The 19188-nt window shown below is 38.1% G+C and overlaps 1 protein-coding gene across 1 annotated transcript in view; it reads left to right on the top strand.

Moving 5' to 3' along the window:
- Positions 1–19188, top strand: part of pcxb (pyruvate carboxylase b) — a 357875-nt gene that overhangs the window by 21518 nt on the left and 317169 nt on the right. The window contains exons 5-7 of the mRNA XM_022678445.2: positions 2142–2287; positions 3783–3900; positions 6115–6266. Coding sequence (XP_022534166.2) covers positions 2142–2287; positions 3783–3900; positions 6115–6266 — 416 coding nt within the window. The remainder of the gene's footprint in view (positions 1–2141; positions 2288–3782; positions 3901–6114; positions 6267–19188) is intronic.

The raw sequence follows: 19188 nt of genomic DNA, 5'->3' as shown, positions 1-19188 counted from the left end.
AGATGGTATGGGTAGTGTCTCCAAATGAGGCCAAAGGGTCAATGTTTTAAAAAAGCTAACTAAGTTAAATTAAGTTAAGCTAAGTAAACAACACTATAATTGGCTAATGCTAACGCTGCTCCAGCAGGTCTAGCCGGAGTTAGGAGCAGGCTACAAGTCGATAATACTCACCTATGAATGGGAAAAAAAAGCGATTAGCAGCTAATGCTAATGCTACTCCAGCCCAGGTGCTGGAGAACCAAACTGAAACACTGTACTTCAGCAGAGTGGCTTTACTGCTCCTTACAACTTAAATGGTAGAATTCATAAATAAGGCGCACTAGATTATAAGGTGCACTGATATTTTTTGGGAGAATTAAAGCATTTTAACGGCACCTTACTGTCTGACAAATACAATACTTTATGCATCCTTCACAATGGCATAGATGTTAAGCAACACATCCATTAGAGGGCAGTATAGAGTCTGATAGAAAAGAAAACAAGTATTTTTGTTCTGACAGTTTATTTTTTGGTCTATTTGTCCATTTTTGACATGGGTTGTTTTGAGCATTAACAAGCAGCTATATCAGTATTAACTTTTAGTAATGTTTCATTTAGTAAACACTATATGCTGTTATTGTTCTTCTAGTTGCTCCCATTCTGTTTCTATCTAGTTCATCCCATTCTGTATCACTCCCATTCATCAATAAATTTGTTTACACTGAAAGACTCAGAGAATATCAGATATTTTTAAATATTCAGGAGCAGACTGGGAAAGGGGCATTATTGAACTGTTCATGCTACACATTACAGACCTGGGCATACGTGTCCTGTTCATCTGTTTGTGACAGGAAAATCAGATTGTAGTGTGCACTCAGCGCATTATGGTGAAGTATTGTATGCTGCTGGTGTAAATTGGCTCACTCCAGCTCATTCACTCCCGTATTTATAATGAAGAGATGAAGAGTCTTCATAAAAGGATGCCAGTAATACATAAGTAGCTTTTGTGGGCATCATTGAGTAGTGGATAACATGGCAGACTAGCACACCACTCTACACAGGCTGTGTTTAGTCCATTCCATTTTTTGGTGCCGTTTGTAGGTGTGATAATAGCCTTTATTTAGATCAAAAATAGCTACAGAAAATAGTCACTCTGTCTGATTTGGTCCAAATTTAGCACAGGATGGATATCCTTTTTGAACTACACTTAGCCACAGTATAACCCATCATGCACCAGACATCCTATAGACTTTTTTGGTCTAAATTTGGCATCTATTTGTACCAAATGAATAGCCTTTATTTAGATCAAAAATAGCCATTGAAAATAGTCACTCTTAAGCCCTATCTGAATGGGATTAGTTTCTCAGGGGGACATCTGTGAAAAATATTTCACATTTTCACTCAGTGATAAAACTCTTGCATTCGGACTGCAATTGAAAAAACAGGAGGACCAGTGAGATTTTTAGGCTTTCTTGGTCACATGGCATTGCGTTCAGTAGCTCCTCCATTTCCACTCGCTGTTGTGTTTACATGGATCTCCATGGAAACACATGCTTAAAGTGCAAGTACAAGGTGTGTCAGTGGACAAATAGCTATTTTATTAAACGTGATGAGACGAAACTCAGAGATTAGGGACTAAAATTACCAGAGGACCACAGAGTTCCGAGAAAAAAGGAGGTAATTCCGCCTGTAATTTCCGGACGAGAATAAAATCACAGAGGACCCCCCCCCCCCCCCCCCCCCATAAAAAAGAAAAGTACCCCAGGACCCCCTGAGAAACTAATCCCGTCTTTTTTGGACTACAGCCATATCATAAACAAAAATGAGTACAACCCTAAAGTCGACTTTCTTCTAAACAAATTGCAATATTAAAGAGTCATTGCTTTTTACATGTTGTCCTGTAAATGTATTGTAACCTACTGTTGCAGCATCACTTGAGAAGACCCACTAATAATACTTCAGCAAAGCTGTGACAATTTCCACAGACAAGAAATAAATTGTGCTAGTATCAGTAACTAAATATCTATGGCCAGGTTACATTAATACACATTAATGTAGTACCTTGTAGACTTGTGTTCTCTGTTTTTTCTTTTATGTGTAAATTTGTGTATGTGAACGAATGTGTTGTGTGTATATATATATATATATACATATATATATAGGTGTTCCAGTGGTCCCTGGTACAGACGCCCCCATAACTTCTCAGCAGGAGGCTCATGAGTTTGCGAAGACCTACGGCTTTCCCATTATTTTCAAAGCAGCATATGGAGGAGGTGGTCGTGGCATGCGTGTGGTCAGAGAGTATGAGGTGGGTTTGTGTGTGTGTGTGTGTGTGTGTGCCTTTATTTGAAATTAATTGAATTGTTTTGTTTCATTTTATTCCAAAACTAAGAATGTGTGTAAGTGAGTGTGAGGGCCTTAAAAGTCTGTTTGAGAAAAATGAGAAGAATATTAAACTGCTTGTCGTATAATTATACCGTATTATTTTCTCTGCACGCTCACTGCCTAATAATTAATTCATAATTCATAACAAGCATATTATATAACAAATTCAACCCCTCTGCATTAATAATTGAAGTTCTGCTAATATTAAAGATATACATACAGGACAAGGGAGTAATTTGCCCTTGGCTTTACAAACCTAATCTGCATCTTTGTGTCGGTGTGTGAGAAAGTACCTTTTTTAAGAAAAGGAGATTGAATATGGAAGTTTACATTTGCCAGAAGTCATAGGACAGAAGCTAGTATTGTGTCCCCATGACTTTTGCTTTGTACCATGGAAGTAAAAGAATGCTGCACTGACCTAGATGTCTGTACATGCATTTCAACCCACTGCACTGTCCACTGTGGATGGTAATTCCTTCTAAGATATATTCTTGGTGCACACGTTACACTGTGGATTCAGGAATGATAAATATCCGCACAACTTCAGAAAATGTATTGTCCCATCCATCCAACACCCACTATTATGAACAGGAACTCACATAAAATTTACCACAGTCACCTTGCCATGAGCATGCTGGCCAGTGTTCAACACCACTCACAAAATAACACCTTACAACTTGTACATGTATGGACATTCCAAAGCGGTTCCCGTGTGGTAACAGATCAATTAGATCATTTGACATACTGCTGTCCCATTGTAACAATCTTTAGAGTTATGGTTCCCCATTCTGTTTTTGAAGACCCCCTGTGCCCTACATATTATTTTAGTGGTTTCCTCCTCTAATACACTACCTTCAACTCAGAGGGGAATATTAGTGATCTGATTCACTGAAACAGGTGTGTGGTAAGTAGCACCAAAAAATAAGAGACCACTTAAAAATGATGAGTGAATAGAATCAAGAGGAAGATGAATTATTACAAGCCATCAAACAAAGCTGGACTGCTTGAATTTGTGCACTAGGAGTGGCAGAAAGTTATCCAAAATCAGTGTGTAAGACTGGTGGAGGAGAACATGCCAAGATGCATATTATAATATATATTAAATATTATGAATATGAACTTGTTTTCATTGCATTATTTGAGGTCTGAAAGCTCTGCATCTTTTTTGTTTATTTCTCATTTTCTGCAAATAAATGCAATAAATATGACTATTTTTATTTGGAAATTTGGAGAAATGTTGTCTGTAGTTTATAGAATAAAACAATGTTAATTTTACTCAAACATATACCTATAAATAGCTAAATCAAAATTCAGAACCTGAAGTGTCTCTTTCCAGAGCTGTATATTTATACATATATAAATATGTGTGTAATGTGGAAGGCCTGCGCTTTTAATATTTGTGTTGAATATGTTTGCAGGAGTTGGAGGAGAATTATCAGCGAGCATATTCAGAGGCTCTAGCAGCTTTTGGAAATGGGGCTCTGTTTGTGGAAAAGTTCATAGAGAAACCACGTCACATAGAAGTGCAGATTCTAGGTGAGTGTGTTACAATGTGTGTGTGTGTGTGTGTGTGTGGATTCCTCTTACTATGATTTATTAGCTTGTCTCTGGTGTATTCCAGCCATTATGCCGGAGAATTTTCACTCATTAGGCGCGATTTGTTCCTCTGGCGCCAGTCGCTTAGTCGATATTATACAGCTGGAAGTGAACACAGCTTGTTATGGGAGAACAGCAGCGTGTCGATGGAAGCGATACACCATGCAAAAAAAAAAAAGAGAAAAAAGAACCCCATGAGTTTTAGCTGCTCGCCTGCACATACATACCCTGCTCAGGGTGAGATAGTGATTAGATCAGAAGCACTCATAATTAGAGGTGTGAAAGTGTGAGTGTGAAAAAAAACTTTTAAAGAGTCAAAGATCTTCATTTGTAAAGCTTCTTTACTGATTTAAGGGCGCTTAACCCAAAGTCTAAACCCAAAAAGTTGTCTCGAATTACGGTTTGGGCCAAAATTTATTTTTGGTCCCATCAAAGAACTGAAAAATACTATATTTTCGCGCTATAAGGTGCACCGGATCATAAGGTGCACTATCAATAAACATCTATTTTCTGGTCTATTTTCATATATAAGGCACATCAGATTATAAGGCGCATTATGTGACACTAGTAAGGAACAGGGGTGTCGCCATGGATGTTAATCTACACAGATTTCTCTCCTGAAAACTATTTATTTATTTGGTATAGTAAAGAGTTTCTGTTTACTTCTACTACGGCTGGGTGTAGCAGCATTAGTATAAGCAGCTACCTGCTAGTGCTAGCTGCGGTTAGTGGCTAATGCCATCCAAAAGCGCTATACTGAGGAACCCTGAGTCTTCCGGTAAGCCAGGGTGATATTAGCTAGAGATTTGTCCCGCGTAGCTTGTTTTAACACGGTAAACATGCAGGCTACAGTCCAGTATACTCACCTGAATGGCGAAAGAGTTAGCCCTTAGCTTGGTTAGTGGCTAATGCTAATTCTTCTCCAGCAGTGCTAGCTAGGGTTAACAGCAGGCTAAAGGCCGATAATACTCATCTCATCTCTGAATGGTGAAAAAGGTAGCCCTTAGCTTGGTTAATGGCTAATGCTAATTCTTCTCCAGCAGTGCTAGCTCGGGTTAGCAGCAGGTTACAGGTCGATAATACTCATCTCTGAATGGTGAAAGAGCTAGTGCTGAATGTGGTTGGTGGCTAATGCTAATGCTGCTCCAGCAGGGCTAGCTGGGGTAAGCACCAGGCTACAGGCCGATAATACTCCTCTCTGAATGGCAAAAGAGCTAGTGCTTAGCACAGTTAGCGGCTAATGCTAATACTGCTTGAGAACTAAACTGAAACCTTTGTATAATGCTGTACTTCAGTGGAGCGTTTTAACTGCTTCTTACAACATGACTGGTAAAATTCATACATAAGGTCCTCCAGATTATAAAGCGCACTGATGATTTCTTAGGAATTTTAAGAATTTTAAGAATTTAATAAATATTTTAGATTTTTTAAATAATTTTAAGTGTGACTTTCGGACCAATTACAAGAAGTAGAGGCAGGCTATCGTCACCCATTAAACAATACAGAAGAAGAAGTAAAATAGCGGTGTTGTGCCAAAATCTGACACCCCTTTAATGTGTACTCGAGTGACCCAGCAGTATAGACACAAAATATTATGCTGGTGATTCTTGTATCTACTGTAACTGTAGATTAACCCTTATTTATTAACAGAAAATCAGAAATCAAAAAGGGGATTAATCTGTTGTGCTCATTCTGTTGCGTTACCTACGTGCCTCCTTGAAGTGAATTAGATTCTGGCTGGGAGACTGAATTTGACACAACACTTGCATAATAAACACAGCATCGTTTGATGCCATGTGACCAGTTCATATTCAGTATTGGGGAGCGGATGTATCAAAGTTCTTCAGTGCAGTGTGAAACCAACAATCTAGATCAAATAAATACAGTGTAACAAACAAATATAAACCTCGGTTAAGCATTTGGACGTTCAGGTGTGTCAAAATGCCCTAAACGTTCATCACACTCGCACATCTCCTTTACAAAAAAAAGGTCTGTCTTGTATGGCATCTCTTAAGTAGTCTTTTGTAGCACTTTAACTTTTAGAAGTGAGGGAGCTGACAGTTGACAGTTCAGCATAAAATGTATGTTTTTTTATGTTCTCTCTCTCTCTTTCTCTCTCTCTTTTCTCCAACCTGTCTCTCTTTTTTTTCTCAGGTGATAAGTATGGAAATGTGATTCATTTGTATGAGCGAGACTGTTCCATTCAGAGACGCCATCAGAAAGTAGTGGAAATTGCCCCCGCCGCTCAGCTAGACCCTCATCTCAGAGACAGACTCACTTCCGACTCAGTCACCCTGGCCAAGCAGGTACACACACACACACACACACACACACACACACGCACACATGCAAACTCACGCACAGGTTTGCTTTTAACCTTGTCAGCACAAAGGGTCATGATGCATATTGCTGTATTTATGTGTAATTACGTATCAGGCCAGTCTGTATTATTAAATCCCATTTACTTAATTAGAATAGGTACTGATTAAAATGTGAATCAGCACTGATTATTTGGCAGTTGACGATGATAATGCATATTTCAAATTCCTCTGCTTCTGCTCGTCTCTCTATCTCTCTCTAATGCTGCATTTAAATGTTGGCGTTGGAAATGATCTCATTCCATAGCATCCTCATCCTCACAGCAATAACCATGTGACTGTGGCATGTGTTACCGTCACGATATTGAAATAGCTGTGACATGCCTGTCTGCAGCGTGATGAGTGTTTCATCATTTTTACATGCAGAAGGTGTTAACATGCACTCACGTGTCTGTCTGTGTGCTGTATCTGTATTTAAAGGTGCAGTTGAGCCTGTCATGATATATTGTTCCAGAAATAACTGTGATTAATTGTGATATTATCGTCATTTTAAGATAATTTTATTTCTCAGATTTATTCAAACATTAATTTAGCAGAGCAACAACCTTTTAATGGTTTTATTTATTTAGAAAACGCAATTGAAATATGAATAATTTAAATATCAGTAATTTGTAAAGTATAAATAAAAGAAAATACATTTTGGACACAGTTGACATGCCAGCTCATTTGTTCTCTCTTTGGAGATCTTAATTCCAGATTGGATAGGCTTAACCAAACACTAAGAATAATTCTCAATTCATAAATATATCTATTACTTCATTAAATATTTTTCTAAATATAAACTAAAGCTTTAGTTGAATAATTACAAATAGTTTGCTGATGTACATTAATTCTCATCTTAATATTAGAAAGAGTTCATTTAAGCAATAATTTTACAAAACAATGACCTTTTAATTATTAAAATTATTTAGAGGAATTTTAATTGAAACATAAAAAGATATAAAACATCCTTAATTAATAGAGCAGAAGTAAAATAGTTTTAAAAGAAAAAAATAAACAATTTTAAATAAATTAGACATTCATATTCTTAGGCTTTTTTCATGTTCTTAGGCCCTTCATTCATGTTATTGGGCTCTTCATTTATGTTATTAGACTCTTTATTCATGCTATTAGACTCTTCATTCATGTTATTAGACTCTTTATTCACATTATTAGGCTCTTCATTCATGTTATTAGACTCTTTATTCATGCTATTAGACTCTTCATTCATGTTATTAGGCTCTTCATTTATATTATTAGGCTCTTCATTCATGTTATTAGACTCTTTATTCATGCTATTAGACTCTTCATTCACGTTATTAGGCTCTTCATTCATGTTATTAGACTCTTCATTCACGTTATTAGACTCTTCATTCATGTTATTAGGCTCTTCATTCACATTATTAGACTCTTTATTCACATTATTAGGCTCTTCATTCATGTTATTAGACTCTTTATTCACATTATTAGGCTCTTTATTCTTGTTATTAGCCTCTTCATTTACATTATTAGGCTCTTCATTCATGCTATTAGACTCTTCATTCATGTTATTAGACTCTTTATTCACATTATTAGGCTCTTTATTCTTGTTATTAGCCTCTTCATTTACATTATTAGGCTCTTCATTCATGCTATTAGACTCTTCATTCACGTTATTAGGCTCTTCATTCATGTTATTAGGCTCTTCATTCACGTTATTAGACTCTTCATTCATGTTATTAGGCTCTTCATTTATATTATTAGGCTCTTCATTCATGTTATTAGGCTCTTCATTCATGTTATTAGGCTCTTCATTCATGTTATTAGGCTCTTCATTCATGTTATTAGGCTCTTCATTCACGTTATTAGACTCTTCATTCATGTTATTAGGCTCTTCATTCACATTATTAGGATCTTCATTCATGTTATTAGGCTCTTCATTCATGTTATTAGACTCTTTATTCACATTATTAGGCTCTTTATTCACATTATTAGACTCTTCATTCATGTTGTTAGCCTCTTCATTTACATTATTAGGCTCTTCATTCATGCTATTAGACTCTTCATTCACGTTATTAGGCTCTTCATTCATGTTATTAGGCTCTTCATTCACGTTATTAGACTCTTCATTCATGTTATTAGGCTCTTCATTTACATTATTAGGCTCAATATTCACAGTATTAGGCTCTTTATTCACGTTGTTAGACTCTTTTTTTCACATTATTAGGCTCTTTATTCACCTTTATTAGGCTCTTCATTCACATTTATTAGGCTCTTCATTCCTGTTTTTGTTCATGTTTTTTTCATGTTTTTTTGGCTCTTCATTCACGTTATTAGACTCTTTATTCACATTATTAGGAACACCAAGAAGCAGCCTGGAATTAAATCGCAGCTAGTGCAATTAAAGCAGATTTTCACAAAGGCTCTACACTCAACATCCCAATCCCACCTACCAACTGGGATACAGCCAAATCAAGTCTCACTTTGCTTATTATACAAAATAAGCGAGTTTAGTCTTGAAAATCTATGAAAACCAACTCGTACACACACTGTCCTCATTCACATTTACTCTGGCCTCTCTCCAAGCCCCGGTCTCAGTAGCTTGTGTACGATATGAGCGGATTTGAAGATGAACTCATGCTTGCGCTGTCTGCTAACCCCTCTGAGGGATGTGTTCTCTTCTGAGACGCAGCGCAAGTAAATCCCTGGCTTTTATTAAGCAATCCCTGCAGCAGTGTGCTCCAGCTACAGGCAGATGGGAGGAATCAATGAGATGAGTGAGAGTGCCTCTTTAAACTCTGTTATTATAGAAAACGCATCCAGGATCTGCTTCATCCTCTTTACAGTCATCAATATCTTCATCATCATCAGCTCACTTTTTATCCCTTCTATCTATTCTCTTTGTCCCTCTACCCATATACCCACCCCTTTTCTCTCTTCTTCTTCTTCTTTCTTTTTTCTCCCTCACGCCCTTCTGTCCACACCCTGTCTTGCTTTTTCCAAGGGGTGGACAAGCTTTACAGAGCGGTTTGCATACAAACCTTTTAAGAATAGTGAGAAGCTGAGCTGATACATAATATTAAACACATTAAACAGCACTGGTGAATTTTCCACCATGTTAACATTAGATTAACTTGATTAAATATCAGAGAAAAAAGTCTATCTACACCTATTCGTTTTTACATTGTGCTCATTCACATGCATTCAGAAACAAACACACCGTATTTATTCGCACTATAAAGCGCACTTAAAATCCTTAAATTTTCCCAAAGATCGGTCAGTACGCCTTATAATCTGGTGTGCCTTATGTATTAGGGGTGTCACGATCTCGATATTTTATCGAAATCGAATCGAAATGAGGTCACGATCTCGAGTATCGAAGTCAAAAAGAGGATCGACGATCCCTCCCGCGCGCGCTACGCAAATAGCGCAGCGCGCTACGCAAATGGCGCGGCACCAACACAGCGCATCCTATTCATTTAAATAGAGATAGCCACTGCATGAGCGCAGTCGGCGGGAGTGTGATCACTGTTTTTATCTGTCCAACGGGGGAGGGGGGGGGGGGGTTGGGCGCGCAGGTTTTGTATCTGTATCTAACGGAGGGGTGGGTGCGCGCAGGTGAGAGCGTGTGAACTCGCTGAAATGCGTGTGTCAGTGTGACTTGAGAACACTGACTATAGATCACAGTGAGGTGGATTAAAAATCTTAAACTTATAATTGACTACACCTGTTGCTTTCCATTGAATTAAAAAAACATCTTTCTCTCAGATAAAGTAAACACAAGCGTGTTTCTGACTAAAATAAAAGCTTTTCAGGAGAGATATAAGTTATGTGTAAATATTTATAAGACAATACCCACATCACTTATCTAACCAGCCTGTACTGATTTCTGCCCCCCAATAATGCTTTCAATAACCTCTTGTAACCCCTGGGAGCCAGGGGTTACACTCTAATAGCCTTTAATAGTCTTCAGTAGCCTTTAAAAGACTTACCTGGCGGCCGTGGTGTGTCCACTAAACTCCGTAGTTATAAACATCCTGAGGTTAGCAGCGCGCTAACTGACCTGTTTATAATGTAATCCGAGCAGTGACTCCGTGTCGGCTGTTCTAACCTGCTGCTGTTAGCTGCTTGGGCTGAAAGATGAACTGTAGTGAGCTGTATTATCCGGTTAGTGGGGTTAAAACCTTTATTTGTTTACAGAAACAGTAAAAACGGACTGGCTGAGCTCTGTAGCCCGTGGCTGGGCTGTACTGAAGTAGTGACTGAGTGAAGAGAGCGGGGCTTGTGCTGCTGCTGCTAGTGGTTGGATGAAGAACTGCAGCTTCATGTAATGAGCAGTTTCACCAGCCATCCACACACAGCTCTGATAAACTGCTTGTTTTAATAGTGCACACTGTTGCTACCAAAAAAAGTCACTAGATGGCATTACCATATATATCTTAATAAATAATAATAATAATATTTATAATATTTATAATATTTATAATAATAATAATAATAAATATATTATTTAAATTTTATGAGGCATAAAATAATAACAAGAAAAAAAAACAAGAAAATCGAGAATCGAATCGAATCGTGACCCTCAAATCGAAAATGAAATCGAATCGAGGATTTAGAGAATCGTGACACCCCTATTATGTATGAATTTTACCAGTCAGGTTGTAAGTAGCAGTAAAGCCACTCTGCTGAAGTCCAGCATAATACAGAAGTTTCAGCGAAGTTTCTCCAGCACTAAGGATGGAGCAGTATTAGCTCCACTAGCCATTAACCACGCTAAGTGCTAGCTTTTTTGACATTCAGAGGTGAATAATATCAGCCTAGCACTACTGGAGCAGCATTAGCATTATCCACTAAGCACTAGATCTGCTCCTTACAACCTGACTGGTAAAATTCATACAAAATGCGCCATATATTTGACAATAGATCAGAAAATGGACGTTCATTGATAGTGCGCCTTATGATACGGTGTGCCTTATAGCTTACATTTCTGACAGCATTATGTGTAAAGATTTGTAAAGTTGCTCCTAAATAATGCATTTGTTTACCAAAAATCCTGTATTTTAATTATTCTGCTATAGCAATGTATGTGTATGTGTTCTACTGTACAGTGCAAGGAAGAACCAGATATGACAGCAACCTTAACCTGTAAGACTCTGGAATAATGAACCTATTTAACCCCCACAGTGACGTAAACCAGCCAAAAAACAAAAGCATACTCTTTTTTTTCACCATTAATTTGTTCATACAAAGATATTCTGTGGCACCTTTTCTGTATAAAACTGTGATAATGTTTTGCCTGCAGGTGTGAGTGTGTATTTGTTTTACTGTAGTTTTCCACTGTCTTTACAGCATGGAGTTTATTAAGCAGCAGGAAATAAAAGGAGATGTCTGCAGCCATTGTAAAAAAAAGCGAGTGAGATACAGTTTTAGACAGTTTTAGCACAGGATGGTGTGCGAGCAGTTTTGTTGGGGATACGATTGAGTCAGTTTGTGTGCACGTGTTCCTGCTGCTGGATCTCAGTGTAATTTGTATCACAGTGGAATCGTGACTTGTTCTGCAGGCTACAGTAATGATGTTATCCCTTACCCTGGATTACATTCCTGGAAACCTCGTACGCTCCCTTTAACTCACTGCTAGGATAGTGACCGGGCCACCCAGTGTATTATTTGTTAACTGTTTTGTAGACCTCAGCATTTTTAATCTAGATATTACAGATGCAGTGTACAAAATACAGGCTTCTCTCTCCAGTCACTGAAATATTTGTTTGTGCGCTTAAAAAAAAAACCAGACTAATCACAAATGCTTTTATGAGATCTTTTTTCCAGGTTGTACAGGCTTAACCAAACATTATCAATAATTCTCAATTCTTAAATACACTTCTTTCTTTATTAGAACCCCATTTAACCATATGGCAACCTCATAACAACCACCTAGCAACAACAGTTTAGCCCTATTTACCCTCCGTATTGCAAAAGCCTACCAACGTATTGATTTGTTTCCCAATAGGAATAAATGGGTTATGTAGGTTTGCGCAATTATCTTATGTGACTGTGATACAAACACACTAGAAACACCTCATCAACCATTTAGCAACACCTCAACAACCACCTGAGACACCATAGTAACCACTCTGTATACCAGAACACTTCAACTAGAAGAAACTAAACAACTCCGTAGAAACTGGGCAATTTTTTAGTACCTGCTCACTCGAGGTTCCAGGCATGCTGAGTTGGGAGTAAAACGTGATGTGTAAGAGAATCATGCCTCTTTGCTACGTGATACAGACACCCACAAAAAAAAACTAGCCATTAGTACGTTTTCAAAATTACAATAGCCATCTCATTTAGTTTTATCGGACTCACAGTGGCACCTTGTTTCAAGAGCAGCGGGGTGGGGGAAACCACTGTAGAAATCTGGCAACCCTGGTATGAGAGTATTTCTATATTTAAGCATGGTAGAATTTTACTGAGTTTGCTACCTCCTTCACAATTTTTTTTTTAAGCTGAAAATATGAACTGTACAGGGGTAGGATAGTAATGTTAGCTAAACTAATTTAATGTATTACTATAGGAAGGCTGCATGTTGCATTGTGTTGTTCTGAAAAATCTAAACAGTGGCTACAGTTTGTCTGTTGACTCACGGCACCAGTGTTATGGCTTTAAATCTGCAGAGTTTTGGTGTTTTTATATTTTTTTATGAGATTACAAAAAAAATTGCGAAAGTGGCAGCATTTCTTTACACTGGTGTGTGTAACATGCAGTTGGAAAGTGCCATTTCAGTAATTGCTGGATGCTAAAAACATTCAGATTATTTGTGCATGTTTTATGTACCATATTTTTCACACTATAAGGTGAACCGTATTATAAGGCGCACTATTAAAGAATGTCTATGTTCTGATCTACAGTATTTTCATACATTAGGCACACCGGAATATAAGGTGTATATTAAGCAACGCTAGTAAGGAACAAAAGTATTGCCAAGTTTTCCTTTTTATTTATCTAGTATCGCCACTGGGGGCTCCTAAATGTAATTCGTAAAAAATATATATATTTTTTAAAGTCAAACGAGCACTGGATTATAGTCACGATTAGCAGCGCTTAGCACTACACTGAGGAACCCTGAGTGTTCTGGTAAGCCAGGCACTATCAGCTAGTGGTTCGTCCCACACAGCATTTTTTAACACGGTGAACACGCAGACTACATTATGATATACTCACTGAACGACGAAAGAGCTAGTGCTGCGATTAGCGCCTAATGCTAATACTGCTCCAGCCCCTGTACTGGAGAAACTCCACTGAAACTCCTTAATAACGCTGTACTTCAGCAAAGTGGCTTTACTGCTCCTTATAACCTGTCTGGTAAAATTTATACATATGGCACACTAATGATTTTGGGGAAAATTAAAGTATTTTTTGCGCACCTTATAGTGCGAAAAATACAGTACTTAGCAAATCAAGAATTCGGCACCTGCTTTATAAAGCGGAAACAATGTTATTAAGAGGTTTAAAGAGAGGTTTAAAGTCTTATGCTGGGTGTTATAATGTCCCTGTGGATGAGGGATCTAAGGAAGTGAAGAAATTGACATTTAGATGCTCAGGAGGGCAAATTGAAGTGAAAAAAAATCACTACTGTTGCATCCTGGGAAAATCTTCTCTTTGTGAGGATTAACCTGTGTTGATCTGCGCGCCCTGTCAAAACTGCTGCTACCACACACACCACATACACACACAGGCTCGCGCGCACACACACACACACACACACACACACACACACTTGTAATCACTGGGTGGCGGGTCCATCTCTGAAATCCCTAATCCTGCCGTCACAGACTCCTAGCTCAGCGATGTCCAGAAGTGTGTCTCAATCTGTTTGTGTGTCTGTGTGTTTGTGTGCTGATTCCTTGCACACACACCGTTACCAATTCCCATCTGTTGATAAAGCAAGAGCTGTCACGTTTGATAAGTCATTCTCTCCTATGAGAGTCAAATTTGTGTGCGTCGTCCTTTGAAATGACATTAGCGATGTTGGCAGGCGCAGAAGAGAGGAGGGATGACAGGAAAAGATGGAGGGGCAGAGGGAGAGAAAAAAAAACTCTGATCGGAGAAGGTACGGTAGACAGGAAGGATACGAAGGATGCATCTTTCCTTTTTTTCCCCCTGATGAAACTTGGCAAGGTGATGGCTCGAGCATGTTGACAGGGATCCCTGTCTGTTTCCCCCTGCACAGACTGCACTGCTCTTGGTGACCAGCAGATGGTGATATCAGCCTCGAGGCTTCGGCATGTTGCCTCTGCACACCAGCACTTGGAGCACTTATTAGACTGTGTTGAAAATGTTATTACCAGGTGTCCCAAATGCATTCTTTCACCACACAATAGAACAGCTGTACATGGAGTGTCGAAAAGTATCCAGACACCCGTTCCTCCTTTGTGAATTCAGTTTGTTTAAGGTGCTTCTTTTCACTTGCTATTATGTCCAACAACAAAACAGTGCTGGTGATGAAATTGATATGCAACACGGTTTCATATATGCTTTGATATATTTTGTGATACTGGTAGCAAGGTGACATATGGCAAATGATTATATATAAATCCACTTTTAGGAAGACTGTCGATGTATAAAACAACATTACAGTACAAATGCACAAATATGAGTATAAAACGATTTCAAATCTCCTCCAGTTAGGACAGTCCACAGAGGCGCTCTGTCTTTGGCGTGTTTGTATCTTAACAGTGTGACACTTTGTGCATCTCAGAAGAGGAGATAATTTAAAAGCTAATTTAACGGAACAGCAATGTTATTTTATACTTTATTCTGTTCATTTTTTAGTTAAGTTGGGTGTGCTCTGTAAGCCGGGTTAAGTCGCAGCGTTTAACGAGTGGGGGTGTGCAGTACACATAGTTTACTTATAGGAATGGAATATTGACTGTTGTCAGGGTTTTAATCAGTCAGTGGCGCACCAATGGTGTTTTCCACCATCAAAATAACAACACGCCAGAAATGTACCTGAACACACCCTATTTCCAGACCACCACACTTATCAGTGTAGGTTGATTCCTAAACTAAAAATATAGACTGTTGATGGGGTGTAAGATAGCAAAGAGCATCGCAATGTGCTTTGTGCAGGGTGTATGATAAGGCCCTCAATGTCCAATGCCAGGTGTTTGCTTAATGGATTTAAACCCCCTCAGCATTGAGCTAGGGAGCAGAAAAAGAGCACCACTGAAATGGCAACTGCTAAAGGGTAAAGTTTGTAAATTGTTGTCGATAACAGGTCTTGTCTTATTTGAACTCCTTTTATTTGATGATTTTTCACGTTGCCTTGCCATGAGTACCCTGGCCTATGTGTTTAACCTCACTCACAATTTACATAGGTGTGGGCGTACTCTGCTCAATCAATTTACATGCTTCTATCTCATGACTTTTGGCATGCCATTGTAATTGTTCATGTATTTTTGTTCGAGCATTAAATGTATTCAATCTCACTTTTTATACCGGGATCATTTTAATACGGCTTTTTTGTGTATTGTAGAGAAATATTGTGGAAAGAGTCAGTATGTAAACACTGATAATTTGCTAGTTTCATTGTGATGAGCTTAATTACTCCTGCTTAATTGTATCTTATGCAGACAATTCTGAAGAATAAGCTTTTTTTCTTATAATCTGGCACTACTCAGTGCTTTGTCTGGGAGAATCTAGCGATGCATATTTGTATAATGTTTAAATTTTTGAAGTATTTTGATATAATCTTAAACAGTTAATGAACAAAAGCAGTTTGAGACACATTGCATCATAGGCAGGCAGAACTGATATGAAATTGCATCAGTGTGAATATCAGTCCCTGTCATAATTCTCTAGACGTACTAATAACGTTTCTTCCGCTGTGTCTGCTCCAGTATCTGATATGTGTCAAACCAAGGGTGTTAACTGCAGACGATCTCAAGAGCCAGTTTTCAGCAGCAGACGTGCAAAAACTGGCACTTTAACTACAACCGCTGGCTTTAACACGCGCCTCGGCAGGGCACAGTTACATCTCATCTCCCCTACCATTACAGTTCGACTCCATAGACCACTGCCCACTGTGCTGGGATTAGTACACATTTCTGTGAGGCATTGATCTGTCCGTGTAGCTGAAGATAAAAGTGGGAAAAGGGTGTGTGGCTGTAGTGGGTGTTGTGTACTACCTGATGTCTTGCCAGCTGTACATTCAGCGATTTGTGATTTATCTTTTTTGACTCCTCATAATCCTCATTGAGTCCTGGAGTACGTGCTGTCTTTATTGTTGGATGCACTGAGGATTTTCTGATTAAGAGATGAATAAACAGCTTATTATTGATTGGGGCTAAGCAAAGTACTTATAGAAGACACCTGTAATGTAAGCTGTATTCATATTTGTTGTGTAATAGTAGCTTCTGACAGCAGTAAGATTTATTAGGTTACACTATTTCAAACATTGAAACTAATATAAATTGGCAACAACCAAAACAGTTTTTTTTTTCTCCAGATGTCACAGGAGCCAAACACGGGACAGACAAGCACGGATACAACACGAATAATTTATTAGATAATAAGAATCGTCAGGGGCAGGCAGGGGCAAGAACAAAAGGCAACCTAAACAAACAAGATACCAGAGTGTGCTGGCAAAGAGGTAATACACAGGATATCCAAAACTAGGCAAAAAGTGCAAAGCAAAGAGATGGTTAAAATAAAAAATAGGTCAATATCAATAAAGGAAACAAACAAAGGGCTAAACAAAAAAGTGGTCGAGAGAGCAAAATGGACAAAAACACAAAGGAAACACGAGGTAGAAGAGCTGTGCAAAAAAAGTTCAATACCGGGCAAGGAATAGATGAAAGTAGGGGCTATATGTACAAGTGAATCCAGGTGAGAGCAATCAATAGCACGGCGAGCCGGAACACCGATGCCTCACGTCAAGTGATCCAGCAGGAGGGTTGAGCGCAGGTGCATCATGGGAAATGAAATTCTTTCTGAAAAATTAGTCAGTGGCAGACAGACAGACAACAGTGACAGCACTGGCACCTGATGTGATGTCAATAATTGCTACTTTTTGGTACAGAAATAAATGGTTAATAGGAGCAAAATCCCAGTGATGATTAGAGAAAGTATTATAGACATATTTTGAACATAGTTTTAGAATTTGTGAAAATGCCTTTATACCTAATATGCAAATTTTGACCCATTCCATGTATTTCTTTTCACAATGTGCAATTTGTATAACATTTGTATGTCAGCTATATATATATATATATTTTTTTTTGTAGACCCAGAATAGCCAGAGTGATTTTATGAAGTCGTTATATGAATACTGTAATGAAATATCACCCAAGCTGGGTTGTGCGTGTGTGTTTGTGTTCTTGCACGGTTTCACTTTTTCATAAGGCCTAAAAAAAACACTTTCATACCTGATGACAGTATGCTAAGGAGGGTAATGAGCCTCCCTGAAGAGCACCGGGAGTGAAGGACTGAATACTTAATGAAAACGTGCTGCAACTGAGAATAGCTGTTATGAAATGGCTCGTTCTGACTTAATGGAATATATATGCTTTTGCATGAAGAAACACTGAGACTTTACATGGCCAGAAAGCTGGTGTTAGCAGGACAGTGTGTGTGTGTGTGTGTGTGTGTGTGTGTGTGAGACCGTCACTTTGCAGTCACTGAACTACGTGCTGAGTGTGACTCTCTAAACAGCATGACTGAGTGCCCACGGCAGCGGAAGAGTGAATGGATGGATGGATAGATAGAAGTAGAGTGAGAGAGGGGATGTCAACAGACAGAATTGTGAGGTGAGGGGTAGTGCTCGGCCATTTATGCTTTATATTTTTATACTAGTGTTGGTGTCACACAGGGGATGGATGGTGGTACTGATAAAGTGAAATATATTAGCCATAAATCTCAATCTGACCTCGGCCTTATAATATTTGCTTTAAATGAGCAGCTTCAGACAGATGATTAGACTGAAATTTGACACATTTATATATCTACTTATAGACTGTTCAGACAGTCTATAAGTAGATTGTAAAATTGTAAAATCTTATATTGATATATTATATATACAGCTCTGTAAAAAAAAAGACCACTTTTGATTTTACCAAATTGAAAACCTCTGGAATATAATCAAGAGGAAGATGGATGATCACAAGCCATCAAACCAAACTGAACTGCTTATTTTTTGCACCAGGAGTGGCATAAAGTTATCCAAAAGCATTGTGTAAGACTGGCGGAGGAGAACATGCCAAGATGCATGAAAACTGTGATTAAAAACCAGGGTAATTCCACCAAATATTGATATCTGAACGCTTAAACATTCATGAATATGAACTTGTTTTCTTTGCATTATTTGAGGTCTGAAATCTTTTTTATTTCAGCCATTTCTTATTTTCTGCAAATAAATGCTCTGAATGAAATTTGGGAAAAATGTCCATATTTTTAGAATAACACTGATTCAGAAACTTAAATGGTCTCTTAACTTTTTCCAGAGCTGTATATAAAGTATAATAATGTATTTTTGCCTGCATTTTCTCTATACTAGTAATATCTTACATTACCAGTTATTTTTGCAACTGTTCTACAGAAATTTCTGCAGACAATTTGTACAGATCACTTTTCCTTCACTTGTTATGTATTACGCTCCATTTTTGCATTCTGTATAGTTTCCTTGCATTTATTTCATATTACCATATAATTAAACCCTTATTATACTGTATTATTGTTATTATCATCATGATTGTCGTAAACAGGAGCCAGACATAAACCACATTTCTAAATGGAAACTTTTAAGGTCATATTTTCAATTTCCTAGTGTTTTCCAAGACTCTTAATCACCCATTAACGACACATTGCAAATAGTAATTGTTCTGGGTCATGCGTA

The sequence above is a fragment of the Astyanax mexicanus genome, chromosome 8 (genome assembly GCF_023375975.1).
Source record: "Astyanax mexicanus isolate ESR-SI-001 chromosome 8, AstMex3_surface, whole genome shotgun sequence".
Classification (NCBI taxonomy): domain Eukaryota; kingdom Metazoa; phylum Chordata; class Actinopteri; order Characiformes; family Acestrorhamphidae; genus Astyanax; species Astyanax mexicanus.
The sequence above is the reverse complement of the archived record's forward strand: the minus strand, read 5'-3'. Positions and strand labels throughout refer to the sequence as shown.